General features: G+C 48.4%; 1 protein-coding gene across 2 annotated transcripts in view; it reads right to left on the reverse strand.

The window, feature by feature from the left end:
* The window catches only part of ERGIC1 (endoplasmic reticulum-golgi intermediate compartment 1), a 120,617-nt gene that overhangs the window by 73,564 nt on the left and 29,033 nt on the right, over positions 1-18,020 (reverse strand). The window contains exon 2 of one of the 2 annotated variants that reach the window (XM_073010524.1): positions 13,255-13,407. The exons of the other annotated variant lie outside the window; for it this stretch is intronic. Within the exon in view, the coding sequence (XP_072866625.1) occupies positions 13,255-13,319 (65 nt within the window). The 5' untranslated portion in view covers positions 13,320-13,407. The remainder of the gene's footprint in view (positions 1-13,254; positions 13,408-18,020) is intronic. 2 annotated transcript variants of the gene reach the window in all.

The following is an 18,020-nucleotide window of genomic DNA, read 5'->3' on the forward strand; positions in this document are numbered from 1 at the left end:
GTGGTTCTCACACCGTCATCCCACTCTGAGAGGCTGAAGTGGGTGGATCACTTGAGGTCAGGAGTTTGACATCAGCCTGGCAACATGGTGAAACCCTGTCTCTACAAAAAAATACAAAAATTATTTGGGTGTGGTGGTGGTCACCTGTAGTCCCAGCTACTCGGGAGGCTGAGGTGGGAGGATTGCTTGAGCCCAGGCAGGTCGAGGCTGCAGTGAGCAGAGATCATGCCTTTGCACTCCAGCCTGGGTGACAGAGTAAGACCCTGTCTCAAGAATAAGTAAATAAAATAATAATTTTAAAAAATAAAAACAAGCCCCAGGGCAGGCAGATTACCTGAGATCAGGAGTTCGAGACCATCCTGGCCAACATGCCAAAACCCTGTCTCTACTAAAAATACAAAAATTAGCCGGGCATGGTGGCAGGTGCCTGTAATCCCAGCTACTGGGGAGGGTGAGGCAGGAAAATTGCTTGAATCTGGGAGGTGGAGGTTGCAGTGAGCCAAAATCGCGGCACTGCAGTACTCCAGCCTGGGAGATAGAGCAAGACTCTGCCTCCGATATATAAATAAATAAATAATAAAGTAAATAAATAAAAACAAGCCAATAAAAAGCTTTCCAATCAATCCTTGATAGTGCTTATGTCAGGAGAGGTTTTGCCTCTCAGGGGACATTTGTCTTTTGGACCGTCGCTGGGTATGGGGGTGCTACTGGCATCTCATGGGTAGAGGCCAAGGGTACTGCTAAACATTCCATGGCACACAAGAAGGTCCCCCCACAACAAAGAATGACAAGCCCCAAGTGTCAATAGGGTTGAGGTTGGGAAGCTCTGTTGTGTGCGGAATAAAACCTCCCATATGGAAACGCATTTTCCCATTGATCCCACGCTCTCTCTGAGGGGCCTCCAGCTGCTCCTGCCCCCGATGGGTGATGTCACGGCCACGGCCTTAATGGCCTCCATGGAGACCAGCAATCTGGAGTTAGGCAGTGCTTCCCTCTCCCTTTTTGCTCTGTGCCTGAGAAGGCAGCACTCACTTGGAAAAAAAACAGCGCAAAGGAACCCACAAGGAAAAGATGAAGTCCATCTGAATTTACTTTGTGACTTACTATAATGGTGTGGTAAGTACAAGTGTCACTACGTTCATCAAAAAGGTGCCAAATCCATGTCTCTAGCTTCCTCGCGCCTTAGGATACAGCAAGTTCCATGAGAATGTATGGGAAGGTCTGTGCTAAAAGTCAATGAGAACATAGGATTTCCTTAACAGAAATCCACTTTCCGGGCCACATCTAGCCTACAGAGTGAGGAATGGCTGCAGAGCCCAACCCCAAATAAACACGTCTTCCCCTGCTCCCAAGCAAGGAAACTGCCGCTGGAAATGTCTGACTAATGGATTTCATCTGTAATTTCTTTTCATAGCAGAATGCCTCAGCTTTGCTATTTTAACTTTTGCTGCTTGGGACCTTAGTTCTCCCCTGTTCTTGCAGACGAATCTCGGATCACTCTGTGGTTCGCCATATGTGGGCGGCTAACGGGCAGGCACTTGTGATGTCACTGTTTCCAAGGCTTAATGAAATTGGATGCCATTTAGGAGCAAGTCATTGGAAGTGGTGGGTCATTTGTCCCAAAAATAGCCATCAAGGCTTTTAGTTGAAACTCTGGCTCGTCAGCCCTGGACACCAGCCTGTCGGAGTCCTTGGTGCCGAGTGCCAGGGAGGCGAAAAACTCACTCGTTTGGCCACCTACTCATTCCCTCCACCTTACTGGGAACCCCTGGCCGGGGGCTCTACTAGTATAGGTGTGTGCCTGCAGATGTGTGTGCATGCATGTATGTGTGTTGGGGGGCACGAAGGCAAATGAACACACCAGAGCCAAGTGGAGGCAGGCGGGAGGGTGCCCTAGAATCATTCTCATGGCCCCCCTCAAATCCTGACCTTGACATTCATACTACTAAGATGAGTTCACACCACTCTCTCCCTCTGTCCAAAGGAAAAAAGGTCCAGCTCTGTCTCTAGCCCAGATGGAGAAGCTTTGAGGGAGGAATAATAATAACAATAATAATAATAATAACAACAATCACAGCTATGACTGCTGCTACCCCCCATCGCGAGGGCTTACTGTGCACAAGGCCTCGGGCTTACACTTTGCGTTCAGTACCTCAGATCACTGTCATAGCCCTGTGTGGCAGACAGTAGCATTCTTTCTGTTTTACTTGCCCAAGATGCAGGGCCAAGACTGGCACAGTCTGGCAGTAGAACGCTTCTTCTCACCCCTGGGCCACATGCCTGCCTGGAAGAGGGAGACAGGCTGGCAGGTGAAGGAGTGAAGGCCTGGATTTATGAGAGATCTAGGTGACGACTCCTGGTATCCAGAGCACATAATGCTGATGTCACCAACACATATAAGGTTTTCTCCCTGCAGCTCTCTCCCCAGACCTTGGTGCCCACGGCATGGCCTCCCAGCCCCAGCAGCCTCCACTTCTACCCCAATCATCTCCACATGTGACCTCTCCCATCTGTGATAACCCTCTCTGACCACAAAGTCTTGGCCTTTCCCCTCCTCTCCTTCCCACAAAGACCAAGTCTGGACAAAGAGGAAGAGGAGTAAATCTGACAGCTTGGCTTCCAGAAAGCCAGACAAACCATACTCCCCATCCCAAGGCAGCTCCCCGATCTCCACAGGCTCTGGGGACTATACCTGGCCCAGCCCCAGAGTGGCTGCAGGATCTTCCACCCTTGCTGGGCTGGGTCAGATGTGTCCTTGAATCTCCTGTGGGTCATGCAGGGCCTGGCCCATTAACAGCACTCAGTGAACTCCAGGTGAAAATATAAAATGACGTCTGAACAAGGCTATTCGCCACAGCACCAGCTGTAACAGCAAATGACTGGAGACCATCCAAACATCCAGCCAAAGGGGATACTACAGATCACCCATAAGGCAGAGGGTGATACAGCTGTATGGGAGAATGACACTGTCATGGGGAATCTCCAGGATACAGTAAGAGGAAAAGGCTAGGGCAGAATGCTGCATTCTGTTACATTTTATGTGTGTGTCCCTGTGACAGGGGGGTGGGGTGGAGTGATAAAAATGAATGTACGGTCTTGCTTATATCTTCAAAAGGAAGCAACAGAAGGGGAAACCAAAAGTTTATATGAATGGTTACTTCTATTATTCTTAGGAGATGTATAAAAAAATTAAATATGGCTGGGTGCGGTGGCTCACACCTATAATCTCATCACTTTGGGAGGCTCAGGCGGGCAGATCACGAGGTCAGGAGTTCGAGACCAGCCTGACCAACATGGAAAAACCCTGTCTATACTAAAAATACAAAATTAGCTGGGCATTGTGGCGCATGTCTGTAATACCAGCTACTCGGGAGGCTGAGGCAGGAGAATCGCTTGAACCCAGGAGGTGGAGGTTGCGGTGAGCCAAGATCATGCCACTGTACTCCAGCCTGGGCAACAAGAGCAAAACTCTGTCTCAAAAAAAAAAAAAAAAAAAAAAAAAAAAAAAATATATATATATATATATATATATATATAAAACTTTGAGAAAAAAGTACAAGACCCATATACTGAAAATACTGCTGAGGGAAATTAAAGACATTAAAGCAAAAGTAAATGTGGAAATACAGACATTAGTGGGTCAGAAGATTCAACATTGTAAAGATGGCATTTCTTCCCAAATTTATCCATAGATCAACTCAATTCCAATCAAAATCCCAGCAGGTATTTTTGTAGAAATTGACAAGCTGGTTCTAAGACTCATATGGAAATACAAAGAACTTAGAATAGCCAAAGCAACTGTGAAAAAGAACAAAATTGGATCTGATGTCAGACTTACTATAAACCTTCTAGAGGAAATCATAAGGGAAAATCTTTGTAAGCTTAGGTTAGGCAAAGATTTTTCTTTCTTAGATGAGATACCAAAAAGCTCAATTAATAAAAGAAAAATGACAAATTAGGCTTCATTAAATTTTTTTTTTTTTTTTTTTTTTGAGATGGAGTCTGGCTCTGTCGCCCAGGCTGGAGTGCAGTGGCCGGATCTCAGCTCACTGCAAGCTCCGCCTCCCGGGTTTACGCCATTCTCCTGCCTCAGCCTCCGGAGTAGCTGGGACTACAGGCGCTCGCCACCTCGCCTGGCTAGTTTTTTGTACTTTTTAGTAGAGACGGGGTTTCACCGTGTTAGCCAGGATGGTCTCGATCTCCTGACCTCGTGATCCGCCCGTCTCGGCCTCCCAAAGTGCTGGGATTACAGGCTTGAGCCACCGTGCCCGGCCTTTTTTTTTTTTTTTTTGAGACAGAGTTTCACTCTTGTCGCCCAGGCTGGAGTGCAGTGGCGTGATTTTGGTTCATGGCAACCTCTGCCTCCCGGGTTCAAGCAGTTTTCCTGTCTCAGCCTCCCAAGTATCTGGGATTACAGGTATGCGCCACCATGCCCGGCTAATTTTATATTTTTAGTAGAGATGGGGTTTTGCCATGTTGGCCAGGCTAGTCTCGAACTCCTGACCTAGTGATCCACCCGCCTCAGTCTCCCAAAGTGCTGGGATTACATGCGTGAGCCACCACACCCGGCCCTAGCAATTTCTTAAAACTTAAACATACATTCACCATATGATCAAGCCATTCCACTCTAGGCTTTTGCTCAAGAGAAATGAAAGCATGTGCCCATACAAAGACTGTATATGAAAAGTCATGGAAGCTTGATTTATAATAGCCACAAGATAGAAACAACCCAAATGTCCATCAACAGACAAATGGATGAACAAGGTGTGGCATATTCATAAAATAGAATATTACTCAGCAACAAAAAGCAATGCAGCATTGATACATGCAACGACATGGATGATTCTCAAAATAATGATGCTGAATGGCAGGCGAACTAGGGTACATATGGTATGGTTCTGTCTATAGAAAATGCTAGAAAATGCCAACTAATCTAGAGTGACAGCAGATCATCAGCTGCCCAGGGAGAGCGGAAAGGACAGGGAGGAGCAAGCTTTGGGGTGTGGTGTAGATATCCACTATCTTGGCTGTGATAATGGTTTCACGGATGTATACATATGTCATATTTTTCACATTGTACACTTCAGACGTGACATTTATTGTAAGTCAATTATACCTCAATAAAGCTGTCTGAATAAAACATTTTAACAGCCATAATTAAAATACATCCCATACATTAAATGATCCATGAGTTTATAAGGATACTTCCTAAAAACAAGTAACGAGCTTTGTTTTGTTAAAGTAACACCTTTAAGATCCTACACCACCAACTCATTATTCTGAAAATCGGTAAATAAAGAGAACGCACTTACTCTGACTTTTTTTCTTGGTATAAAATGTATTTCTAGATAGCCAAATAGTTGATGAGGGCAAAGTTCTGTTTTATACAATAACTTCAAAGAATGTATGCAGAAAGACTAAGAGAATTAGAAAAATCCTCTTTGTGCATCCCCTGATGAAGTCCTAGATCTAGACAATAACCAGCAATGACAGGAAACTTCCTAACAGACAGACCAGGCTGCCCCTGCCTGAACGCAGTGATCCATCTGAGCATCTCCAAGAGATGAAAGCCACTTGTTCTGTACCTCTCAATGTGACATAATACAAAGCACACAGCAGCACCCAGGAACGCTTCTTGCCAAGGGAACTGACCCTGAGTCTAATCAAGGTTCCAGATCTAACCACCAGTTTACAAAAAATACCAGCAACAAGTTACATGATTCAACAAGCCCAATCCATAATGCGGGCATTCTACAGAATAAATGACCTAGTTTCTTCAATAAATAAAGGATGTGACCAGGCGTGGTGGCTCATGCTTGTTGTCCCAAGACAGGAGAATCGCTTGAGCTCAGGAGTTCCCTGGGCAACATAGCGAGATCCCATCTCCACAAAATATTTAAAAATTAGGCAGGTGTGGTAGCTCATGACTGTAATCTGTTACTCAGGAGGCTGAGATGGGAGGGTTACTTGAGCACAGGAGTTTGAGGCTTTAGTGAGCCACGACTGCACCACTGCACTCCAGCCTGGGCAACAGGATGAGATTCTGTCTCAATAAAATCCATAGGCAATAGGTAGACCTTGTTGGATTCTGATTCCCTTTAACCCTAACCACTTACTTTCACTTTCCCAGCCTCCTTTGTGGCCTGGGGTGGCCATATAACATTGCTCTGACTGATGATAAGAAGCAGAAGCCTGCTGGGGGTACAGTGCATTTGCTTTTATCAATCAAAGTGTCACACATCACTGGCACTAACACTTCTACCCCAACCCCATCTTCCTGTCTTGGGTGCAGACATAACATCTGGAGCTGGGGGAGCTCCTCTGAGACCATAAGGGAAAAGTGCAGCTGAGAGCAGAGATAAAAACTCCTGCATCCTTGAGATGCTGAGCCAACACCAGCAGCAAGCTACCTCCAGTCTTCTTGTGACATGAGAAAAAAAAAAAATGAAAACAAAAAAACTCTTATTTAAACCTCTTCTAGTCCAGTTTTCTGTTACTTCAGCTAAAAAAGCACTTCTTACAGATAGCATGTAAAAGAAAAAGGAGAGGAGGTATGGAAAGGCCTTGACTTTCCGCCACTCATCAGCTGGAGAACTTGAATGAATTACCGTTCTACCTGGAAGGTTCTGCCCTTGCCTCTCTGTACAGCTTGCTCCCACTTAAGTCTATTTTAAAATGTCATCTCCTCGGGGGAGCCTGTGCTTACTCTGCCCTCTTTTTAAAATTTTTTTTATTTTTTGAGACAGGGTCTCACTCTGTTGCTCAGGCTGGAGTGCAGTGGCACAACCAAGGCTCACTGCTGCCTCGACCTCCCTAGGCTCAGGTGATCCTCCCACCTTGGTCTTTCAAGTAGCTAGGACAAGCGCACACCACTGCACCTGGCTAATTTTTGTATTTTTTGTAGAGACGGGGTTTTGCCATGTTGCCCTGGCTGGTCTCAAGCTTCTGGGCTCAAACAATCTGCCTGCCTCAGCCTCCCAATGTTGGGATTACAGGCGTGAGCCACCACACGAAGCCACTGCCCTCTTCTTTCTTCACAGCACTTAAAATCATTCCCTGACATTGAGTTATGTGTATCTGCTCACTGCCTGACTCCATCAGAATGTAAGTCACCAGACAGCTGGAACCCCATCTGTCTACATCACCAGGGCCTAGAAAAGTGTCTGGCATAGAGTAGGTTCAAAAGAAACACTTGTGCAGTGGATGAAGAAGGCAACATTTCTCAAAGTGTGGTCCAAGGACCACTGCCTCAGAATCCGTGGGAAGCTGGTTACATTTACAGATTCCGGCCAGGCGAGGTGGCTCACACCTGTAATCCCAGCACTTTGGGAGGCCGAGGCGGGCGGATCACCTGACATCAGGAATTTGAGACCAGCCTGGCCAACATGGTGAAACCCCGTCTCCACTAAAAATACAAAAAAAGTGCCAGGTGTGGTGGCATGTGCCTGTAATTCCAGCTACTTGGGAGGCTGAGGCAGGAGAATTGCTTGGACCCAGGAGGCAGTGGTTGCGTGAGCCAATATCATGCCACTGCACTCCAGCCTGGGGGACAGAGCGAGACTCCATCTCAAAAAAAAAAAAAAAAATTGCAGATTCCAGGGCCCCACTGTAGAATGAACTGAACTGGTATGGGGTGAGGCAGGCAGGGCAGGAATCTGCTTTGCTGAAAAGCACAGTTCTGGAGACGCCCATGCAAGCTAGAATTCCTAAGGTGTAAGGCATGTGTTTATTTCTAACTTCAAGCAGATTTCCTAAGACTTTCAGCCCGCACCCACCTGACTTACCACAGGTCAACAGAGGGACAGGAAAGGGGACTGGCATTTCCTGGACTCCTACCCTATGGGCCAAGCACTGCTTAGACTTGGCCTACTCTATTCACAGAATCTTCCCTACTACTCCTGAGGTTCCTTCAACAAATGCAGAAACTGAGGCTCAGAGAGGCCAAGCCACTTGCCTAAGCTCACACAGCTAGCAAGAAGCAGAGTCAGGACTGGAACCCCGGCCAGCCTCCTCCTGGAGACTGAACACGGATCCTCCCTGACCTCCCAAAAACTCCCCACTGGGCCCTGGGAGCCTTGGCTCTCTGTACTCATCGCTGCCCTCCTATGCCACGCAGGGCCCATGCTGACAGCAGGCCGTGGCACTGGGTGAGTGAGGGAAGGATGCAGGGTCCACAGAGTTGAGGAAATGTGGTGCTGTGTCACCTGGAGGCCCTGACTGGGCAAGGCTGGAGAGGGGCCCCTCACCCCCACTCACCTCCCCCACCTGCAACAGACAGATGAGCTCAGGCTTGCACAGGAAGAGGAAAGGCAGCCAGGCCTTGGCCGGGAGTCAGGCTTCCCGCTTGTCAAGGCCACAGGGAGTGCTGGGCCAGGGGGAGCAAGAGCCCCCCAAGTGTTTCCAACTCACTGGAAATAGGACACAGCCTCCTGGCCCCACACCGGGATACAACAACATCCTGTGTGCAGATGCTATAAATGGAAATGTATTCTTAGAGGGGCAGAGCATGAGCGGGGTTTTTCAAAAGTGACCCATCATTGGATAAAAATACAGACGGCATTTAAATGCTGAGAGGCAGGAGCTATTCCGGGGACTGGATTCTCATGCCCGTGGCTCCCCGCCAGGCACGGCCTTTCACAGAGATTTAAAAAGCATAAACTGTTGGTGTCAGTGTTTTTAAGTTTAGGAGGGGAGTATTTAGGGGAAGGAGCCATGCCAAGATACCTGTGAAAGGTGCCCCTTTCGGGAAAACCCAAGTGTCCCTTGGCCTCCACCTGCCCAATTGATTCAGCTTTGCTTTGTGCTATGAGACCACTGTTTCTCTCTCTCTCTCTCTCTCTTTTTTTTTTTCTGAGATACAGTTTTGCTCGTTGCCAAGGCTGGAGTGCAGTGGCGCGATCACGGCTCACTGCAACCTCCCCCTCCCGGGCTCAAGCGATTCTCTTGCTTCAGCCTCCCAAGTAGCTGGGATTACAGGCATGTGCCACCATGCCCGGCTAATTTTTGAATTTTTAGTAGAGGCAGGGTTTCATCATGTTGGTCAGGCTGGTCTCGAACTCCTGGCCTCAAGTGATTCACCTGCCTCGGCCTCCCAAAGTGCTGGGATTACAGGTGTGAGCTACCGAGCCTGGCCTGAGACCACCTTTTGACAACACTCTCAGTGACCTTGAGAAATAAGTCAAGGCTGAGTTCTGGGGAGGCCTGGGGTAAAAGCACAGTGCAGGATTAAGATTTTAAGAGGGGAAGGAGAATGATATTTACTGAGTACCTCCCATGAACCCAAGTAGTAACTCATATTGTCTCATCTGATCCTCAAATCTGATCCTCAAAACCATTCAGGTATAAACACCGGCTTCATCCCCATTTTTACAGAAAAAGAAAACTGAGGTTCAGGAAAGACTGTGTAGAGACAGTGACTCAGACTGAGGCCTTGAGTACAGGCAGACACATGGGGACGAGGCTGGAGGAGAAAGGGTGGAAGTTTCCGCAAAGCTTCATGGCCCCCCGAGGCCCAAGGTTACTGTATCTCATGGCCAAGCAGGAGTACATGTCCTCGTCCATCTGAACACAAGGCTACTGCACTGGGCTGGGAGCACAACGAAGAGACCTGAAGGGGCAGGCTGCTGTGCGCTTCAGAAAGCAAGATCTGGCTCACAAATGAAAAGATGAGATTCTCCACACAATTCTAGGCAAAAGCGCCTTAGGAAAGGGGTCAGCATGTTCTCCTTGTCGGCCTGGCTGAGAGGCTAGTTGGTGATCACTTTCATTTGGGCATATCTCGGTGTTGTCAGTTTTTCTATAATAAGCAGGTTATAAATAAAAAGAGAGACACAGTCAGGGCCTGTCTTAGCAGATCTGTCTTTGGCTGCTATCTGTCCCTCCTTCCCACCCCACTGCCCGCCAACATTCTTTGTTCCCCAAAGACCACTGCTATTCCAGCGCGGTGCCATCTGTCTGCATCACCCCCTCTCCTCCAGCAGCTCACAGTACTTTGCATCACCGAGTGCTTACTGTGGACCGCGCACTGATCTAGGTGCTGGGAGCACATCAGAGGTCAGACACAAACCTCCCTGCCTTCACCTAGATTATCTCCTAGTGGGAGAGACCAACAGTGAATGAACTCATATATGTCAGTGCTGACAAGCGTTATGAAGAAAAATAAAACAGGTTAAGGAAATAGTGGAATGCCAGGGCCCTTCGGATGGGGCTCATCAGACAAGGAGATCATAACATGCAAATGGAGATAGAATTAAATGAGACAACAGCCACAGGCATAGCCAGGGAACAGCATTCCAGGCAGAAGGGACAGCAAGTGCAAAGGCCTTGAGGCAGGGAGCGTCAGGTTCCTGGAACAGCAGGGAACAGCAGGGAGGCGGATATGGCTGGAGTGGCCAGTGAGGTCAGAGGCCTCAGGCAATTGAAAACTCAGCTCACCATCCCTTTCTCTGAGAAGCCATCTTCAATCAGCCTCAGGCCGGATGAAGTGCCCCCATGGGGCCCTCTGCAGCCCCTGAGGTCTCCCTGTTATTACTGGGCACGTGCTGTGATTGATGTCACTGAGCATGCGTGGACTGCATTCACAAATGAACAGTACAGCCCACACTGACCCGTTAATACTATTGGTGTCTTCCCCTCAAAGCTGTGAATTCCTCAAGGGCAGGAGGTTGTCTTACACGTCTTGGGGTTCCCCAGGGGCTGGCACTGTGAGCTTAAGTGGGCAGCGTCATCTTGAAGCAGCAAAAGGCCCACTGAGCCAGGGAAGACTGTGGGTCTTTCCTGAGCCAAGAGCTCACCTGAGCTGTGCAGGTGAGTACCCTCAGGGAGCCACCTGGCTTCCTCACCACCCACCAGCAACGACGCTCCACAGAGGAGATCCAGGCAGGCAGGCGGGGAGGAAGGGAGCGGCTGCGAGAGGGAGGGAAGGGCTCTGTTCCCCGCTCCCCCTGCTAAATTTCCCACATCTGCCTCAACCTGTGCTTTCTTCAACAGTTCATGGCATAACTGAGCCCCTGCTTTAAGGAAAGCCCACATGAGAAAATAAAAATGTAAAACTAATTCATCAGGCAGTTATTATTCATAGAGAGGAAACACCTTTCCCTCTGAAAGAGATTCCAGGAAACGTCAGCACTCCCAAGTCAATTAACAGACCCAAGCACTGGTCACCCAGCAGCTCACATCAGCAAATGAGACGGCCAGGCCTTACACGTGGGACAGAAGTATACTTCATGTGGGAAAATGTCTACTGAGAATAGGCAGGAACTGGAAAGTAGAGAAGTGGGCTGGGTGTGGCCTGTGGCAAACTGTGGAGTCCATAGAAAGCCTCCCAGCTTGGCACATGGCTGGAACCAAGGGGTCCCAGGGCAGCCAGATAAGCGAAACCAGAAATCTGGGGAATGAGGTGAAATCACCAATTAAAAAATGATGCCAAGTATTTTAAAAATAAAATAATATGCAAAGCAAAGAAAACACTTCTGTGGGTCAGACGTGGCCTGAGTATTATCAGTTTGTGAACTTGGCCTTAAATCTTGAACATGAAGTATTTTTGTATCAGAATAGTCAGTAGAATGAAAAATATAACAAGAAGAGAGAGAAACATAAAAGTTATAGAGCCAGAAGGGAGCTTCGAGATCATGGAGTTCCTGTGTGGTCAAGAGGTTTCATCTCAGGGATCAAGTCTAGTGGTTGCCAGGCTGCTAACTAAGGCTGAGACCTGACTCTGCTGGAGCCCGGAGATAGATTAGCAATGTCTGCCAAGGACATGGGAATAGGAACATTTGCTCCATACTTTCTGGCTTTGATGAGTCCAGATGCATCTTAAAGGCAAAAACTGATCCAGAAAGCTGTACCAAATTGCCTAATGTCACAAGGAAGAACGAGTGTCCCATCTGGGGCTCTTCTCACGACACCCCCAGATGCCCCTAAATATTTTGATCTGCAGTCTACCAAAAATTAATCTTGGAGAGAAGCCATCTCTAAACCAATAATGCAAGTGGATAAGAAAATTTGATTTTTACAGTGATTCATTTTCTCCATGACTTCTTAGAGACAACATCTTTTCTAAACAGCAAGGCGAGTCTGAACCCTGACAAAGCCATCTGAGGCTGCTGCCTCTGGCACACAAAATATCCCAGCTGAGGGACCTGAGCCCAGCCGAGGGGTCTGGCGCCAGAGGGAGCCTGGACCACCAGAGAGCAGTGGCTTGCCTCCCAACTCGGCCCTCCCCATCCCACTCGGTGTGAGTCATGGCCAGCGACTTCAGTGTGCTGGCTGCAGAGTCCTCAGTTTTACTTGGCTCCTGAGCAAAATGTACTTTTCCAAAGGACACTCATTCAACTGAGGCTGAATTTTGCAATTCCTTGGCAGGGGTGAGGCCAGCCTCCCCTGAGCACACACTGTCCTGGGGAATGGGGACCAAAGAATGCAGTTGTCACCCCCCTCACCTCCTCCTTCCTCCTCCCCAGGGGGGAAGATCTGTCTATACCCTGTCAGGGCCCTGGCATGCCTGCCATCCCCTCAGCCTCTGCTAGTCACCCAACAGCAACCATTGCCTCCCTCTAGCTCCCCATGCAGGGTGCACTCCTGAACTGGATTTCAAACTACACCTGACAGCAGGCCTGGAAAAGATGAGCCCACAGCTAAGCCAGCCAGGGAAGCCCCCACACAAGGCAGAGCCACACCCCAGTGGACATCACTGCTGGGCTTGTGGTGGCTCAAGCACCAAGTGCATCGTGAACCTGTTTAACTTTTGTCCCTCTTTTAAAACATAAGATTTTTTTAGAGCAGTTTTAGGTTTATAGCAAAATTGAGCAGAAGATAGCGATTTCCCATATCCTGCCTGTCCCCACACATGCACAGCCTCCCTATCAACATCCTGTACCCAAGGGGACATTTGTTATGACTGATGAATGAACACTGACTCATTATTGTCTCTCAAAGTCCATACTTTACATCAGGGGTCACTCTTGGTGCTGTACATTCCTTGGGTTTAGACAAATGTATAATGACATGTATCAATCACCACAGTATCACACAGTGTCATTGCCCTAAAAATCCTCTGTGCTCCGCCTATTCATCCCTCCCTCCCCCCAGCCCCTGGCAACCACTGATCTTTTACTGTCGCCATAGTTTTGCCTTTTCCAGAACGTCACAGAGTTAAAATCATACAGTATAGAACCTCTTCAGATTGGCTTCTTTCATTCAGTAAGAGGCATTTAAGGCTCCTTCATGTCTTTTCACAGTTTTCTAGCTCATTACCTTTCAATCCTGAACAATATCCCATTGTCTGGATGAACCAGTGTGCTTGGCATTTCAATCCCCATGGATTTTCAGAGCCAGGGGCTCTACTGTCTCATGCATTAGCTGCATGACTTTAGACAGATTCTTCTCTGAACCGCCAGTGTTTTTCATCTGTAAAATGGGGTTAAAATACTGCTTACCTCACAGAAGTAAGGATTAAACGCAGAAATGCACGTAAGGCATGAATAGCAGCTCCCAGCACGTAGCAAGCACATGGTGGACGTGAGCTGTGCTTACCATCATCGCTAGCACTGCGACTGTCACTACATTCCTGAGCTTTCTCAGGGCTTCTCTTTTCTGCAGAGCAGCATGGAGGGGAGTACAGACAACCCAGCTTTCGGCTCAAATCCTGCCTCTGCTAGGCAACTGGCTGAACCTCTTGGAGTCTCAGTTTACTCATCTGTAAAATGGGGAGGGGCATTACGTCTCCCTCCTAGGGAGATTTTGAGAAACAAATGAGATCACGAATTGGAATGTAGAAAGAACCCTTGGCATTCACTAGGTGCTCAAAAAAGGTCAGTTGCTCACTGTGAGGGAGAGGTCCACCATGCTTCCTGTGAATAGCCCCGCTGAGCCCAGAAAGCAGGGAAGGGAAATTGTGGGTATACTTGCAGACGGAGAGGGAAATCTAGACCCACTGCCCAGCACCAGGGTTGAGAGCCCCTCTGCTGGTTCATGCTATGGCAGAGAGAGAAGGGAGAGGTAAGTGCCCTCCTGCCTAGCCCAGCCAGGACCCAGAGGACTGGGGGACGGTGAGGACTGGGGGTGGAGTAACCTCTGCAGCGAGCCAAGGCCTGCCTGGCTGTCTTCTTGGTGTCAAATGACAGCAGAGGCTGGAACACTGAGGCAGTGGCCAAGGCCAGCCAGCAGTTGTTCTTGCGGCCTGCAAGGAGTGGAAATAGGGACAAGGAGAAGTTACAGGCAGCAGCCAGCAGTTCACAGCAGGTTCTGTGGAATTGCTGGGGCTAAGCAAGGACTCCTGTGCTCGCCTGTGAATTGTCCTTGGCCTTTCATCCAAACTGGACCTGCCCACCTGGGAGGTCCACCACCCCCGCTTGTACCCAAAGGGATCACACCCTGACCATGCAGTGTCACTGATGCCAGGAGGGAGGGGCTGCCAGCAACCCCACTTTCCGGGTAGCACGATAAAGGTCACCCAAGGTGGCATTGCTGGCAAGCACTGGAGCTGGAATTCAAACCCTTGGCTTGCGGATCCCCCACAGCCTGAAGCCAAAGTCTGCAAAGATTCTGCATGGCCACTGCTCTCCATCTGCATCATCTCCATCTGCATCATCTCCATCTGCATCCCCTTTCATTTCCACATTCATGCATTTGTTCATGCATTCATCCAGCACCCGTTCAGCAACTATCACTAGCACCTGCTCTGCTAATGATAAAAATGGGAGCCAAACAAAGGCAGTCTCTGCCTGCCTGGAGCTAGAGTCAAGAAAACCTCCACTGAGAATGCAGAGTTACAGAATGAGATAAGCATCGGCGAAGACCCCTGGGCCTCCCTTGCCTCTACTAGACAACAGGCTGGAGAGTACAGGGCGGTGAGCCTGGAGTTGCCCTTTCTGGGTTCAAGTCCCAGCTCTGCCACTTGCTAGCTGTGGCCTGGGGGAATTCCCTTCACTGCCCCGTGCTTCCGTTTCTCAGGCTGCCAAACAGTGCTCACTTCACTGGCGTGCTCAGAGGGGGTTCGCATGTTAGTACAGGCAAAAGGCTTAGCACAGTGCCTGGCCTCCATGGGGGAGTGCTTCCCCTGTGACACAGTTCCAGGGTGTAGGGTACATGGAGGACCACAAGCATTTTCTTCCCAAAGGAGAAGCTCCTTCTCCCCCACAAATCCCTCTGAAGGCTGCCTCTGCAAAGAGGTGGCACCAGTGGACACAGGAAATTAGGCCCCAAAGAGGGGCACGGTGCATTCCCCATAGGTCCAAGATGAGAGAAAATCTAGGGCAGCGGCAGGGGCCCCCACCAGGTCATGGCTGCTGTCTGAGGGCTGTGAGCATCTCCCTCCCACTCCCACTTCTCTCCGCTTCTCTTCCCCACTCTGCTCTCCTCCTGCCTCCCCAGCTGGCCTTTTCTTCTGGACTTTGCTCCAACTCTCTTGACCTCTAGAGCATGGAGGTGAGGTTCTGCATCCCAGAAACACTTGGAACGTTTACATTAAAATTTAATTGGATTCGGCAATACAAAATAAGAAAAAGCAACTGTATACTCACTCAAATAAAGGATCTGTTAAGAAATTGTACATAGGTAGTACAGATTTCCCAACTTGCATGGGAAGGATAAATACCACATTTAGAAGAGTATTTCTCCTGGGATAGGATGGAGATGGGTCAAAATGGAAAGTGCAGGCAGAAGAGAAATATAGGAGCTTAAGGTTTGCTTCTTAGGATGGGAGGTGGGTGTATATTATTCTTTATGTGATTCTACATGTCCAAAATATTCTATGAAATAAAAAATAAGCTCAAAAGTACCCCAATCAGGTACTGTAACAATAAAAAAGAATGAAGCACTGATCCGACCACCAGAATGGATCCCACAGATGGGACATGGGATGAAAGAAGTCCAGCACACACTGATCAGATCGTATGATTCCACGCATGTGACCTGAAGAACAGGTAAGACTAAGGCAAGGGGAGGGAAGTCAGGAGACAGGTCACCCTGCAGTGGGGGTGCTGGCTGGGAAGGGGCATGCAGGAGCTTTCTGGGGCACTGAAAGTGGTGTGCACCTTGATCTGGGGGTGGCCACATGGGACTATCAGGTAAAAAGCCATTGAACTGTATACTTAAGAACACTTTACAATCTGCAATACCTCAATTTAAAAATTCCTTAAACATTTAGAAAGAAAAAAAAACAAGTCATCAGCCACATTTGGGAACTCTTTGCACTGGCTTAGGTTAATATTAAAGAGACTGTTTTAGAATTTCTTTCTATAGGCCAGGTGCAGTGGCTCATGCCTGTAATCCTAGCACTTTGGGAGGCTGAGGAGGGTGGATCACCTGAGGTCAAGAGTTCGAGACCAGCCTGGCCAACATGGTGAAACCCAGTCTCTACTAAAATACAAAAAATTTGGTGGTGGGTGCCTGTAATCCCAGCTACTTGGGAAGCTGAGGCAAGAGAATTGCTTGAACCCAGGAAGCAGAGGTTGCTGTGAGCCAAGATCGTGACATTGCACTCCAGCTTGGGTGACAGAGTGAGACTCTGTCTCAAAAAAAAAAAAAAAAAGAATTTCTATAGCAATTGGATATTTGATTCCTTCATTCGATCACTTCCTCTGGGAAGAGCATTGAGCAAGGCTCTGCGGCAGATACACAAGGGAACTGCTCCAAGGCCCCAAGGACGTGAAAGTAAGCCAGGCTGACCCAGGCTGGGATCTTAATTTGCTCTTACTTGCTGTGTGAGCTGGGCTTAAGTGATGTCCCTCTCTGAGACTCAGTGGGCTGATTCGCAAAACGTGGTCATGATAAAATGAGACAGTGTTCAGCACTGTGCCCAGCATATAATAGGTGCTCAGAAAAAAAAAAAAAAAGCGGGGGGGACCTGTTAATATGGTTCATGCTTTAACCCCCTACAGCAATGCTTTTACCAACCGCAGATGAGGACAACTAGTAGGTTAAGAAATAAAGTAGTAGATTGCAACCAGCATTTAAAAAAAAAAAAAGACGGCCTGGTGTGGTGGCTCATGCCCGTAATCCCAGCACTTTGGGAGGCTGAGGCGGGCAGATCACTAGACGCCAGGAGTTTGAGACCCAGCCAGGCCAACCTGGTGAAACTCCGTCTCTACTGAAAATACAAAAATCAGCCAGGTGTCATGGTGCGTGCCTGTAGTCCCAGCTACTCAGGAGGCTGAGGCATGAGAATCATTTGAACCCTGGAGGCAGGCGGAGGTTGCAGTGAGCTGAGATCATGCGATCGCACTCTGGCCTGGGCCACAGAGCAAGACACCGTCTCAAAAAAAACAAAAACAAAAAACTAATTGTCATTGCGTGTAGTAAGAGAAGCACTGTTGAGATGTTTATGTTTTGAGACTGGAGTCTCCCTCTGTGGTCCAAGCTGGAGTGCAGTGGCGTGATCTCGGCTCACTACAACCTCCACCTCCCAGGTTCAAGCGATTCTCTTGCCCCAGCCTCCCGAGTAGCTAGGACTATAGGTATGCACCACCGTGCCCAGCTAATTTTTTTGTATTTTTAGTAGAGACAAAGTTTCAACATGTTGGTCAGGCTAGTCTCAACCTCCTGACTGCAAATGATCCACCTGCCTCAGCCTCCCAAAGTGCTGGGATTACAGGCGTGAGGCACTGCGCCCAGCCATGTTGAGTTTTCATTGTACACTGGGTTGTGATATAAAATGTATTCTTCAGAGAGTAGATGTCAAAAACGATTAAAAGCCCTGGTCTGTTGTGCCACATGCAGTGCTGTGACATAGTAGGTGCCAGCTCCATATGACAAAGGCCTGCTCTCGGAATTAAGTCAGAATAACAACATACTAGGAGGCTAATTCTAACACCTCTAAGAAAGTCACACGTTTGGTTTTTTTCTTTTCTTTTCTTTTTTAAAGAGCCAAAATGCTACGAAGTTGAGAGATCAGGGGCAGCTGCGTGGAAGAAGTGGCTTCAGATCTGGACCAACAAAAACGCTGACTTGAATTCCTGGAAGAGAGAGGTGGGCTTGGCCACGGGAGGACTCCTGGCCACTCAGCCTGAAGGTGCGACTGG

This window comes from Chlorocebus sabaeus, chromosome 23 (genome assembly GCF_047675955.1).
Source record: "Chlorocebus sabaeus isolate Y175 chromosome 23, mChlSab1.0.hap1, whole genome shotgun sequence".
Lineage (NCBI taxonomy): Eukaryota > Metazoa > Chordata > Mammalia > Primates > Cercopithecidae > Chlorocebus > Chlorocebus sabaeus.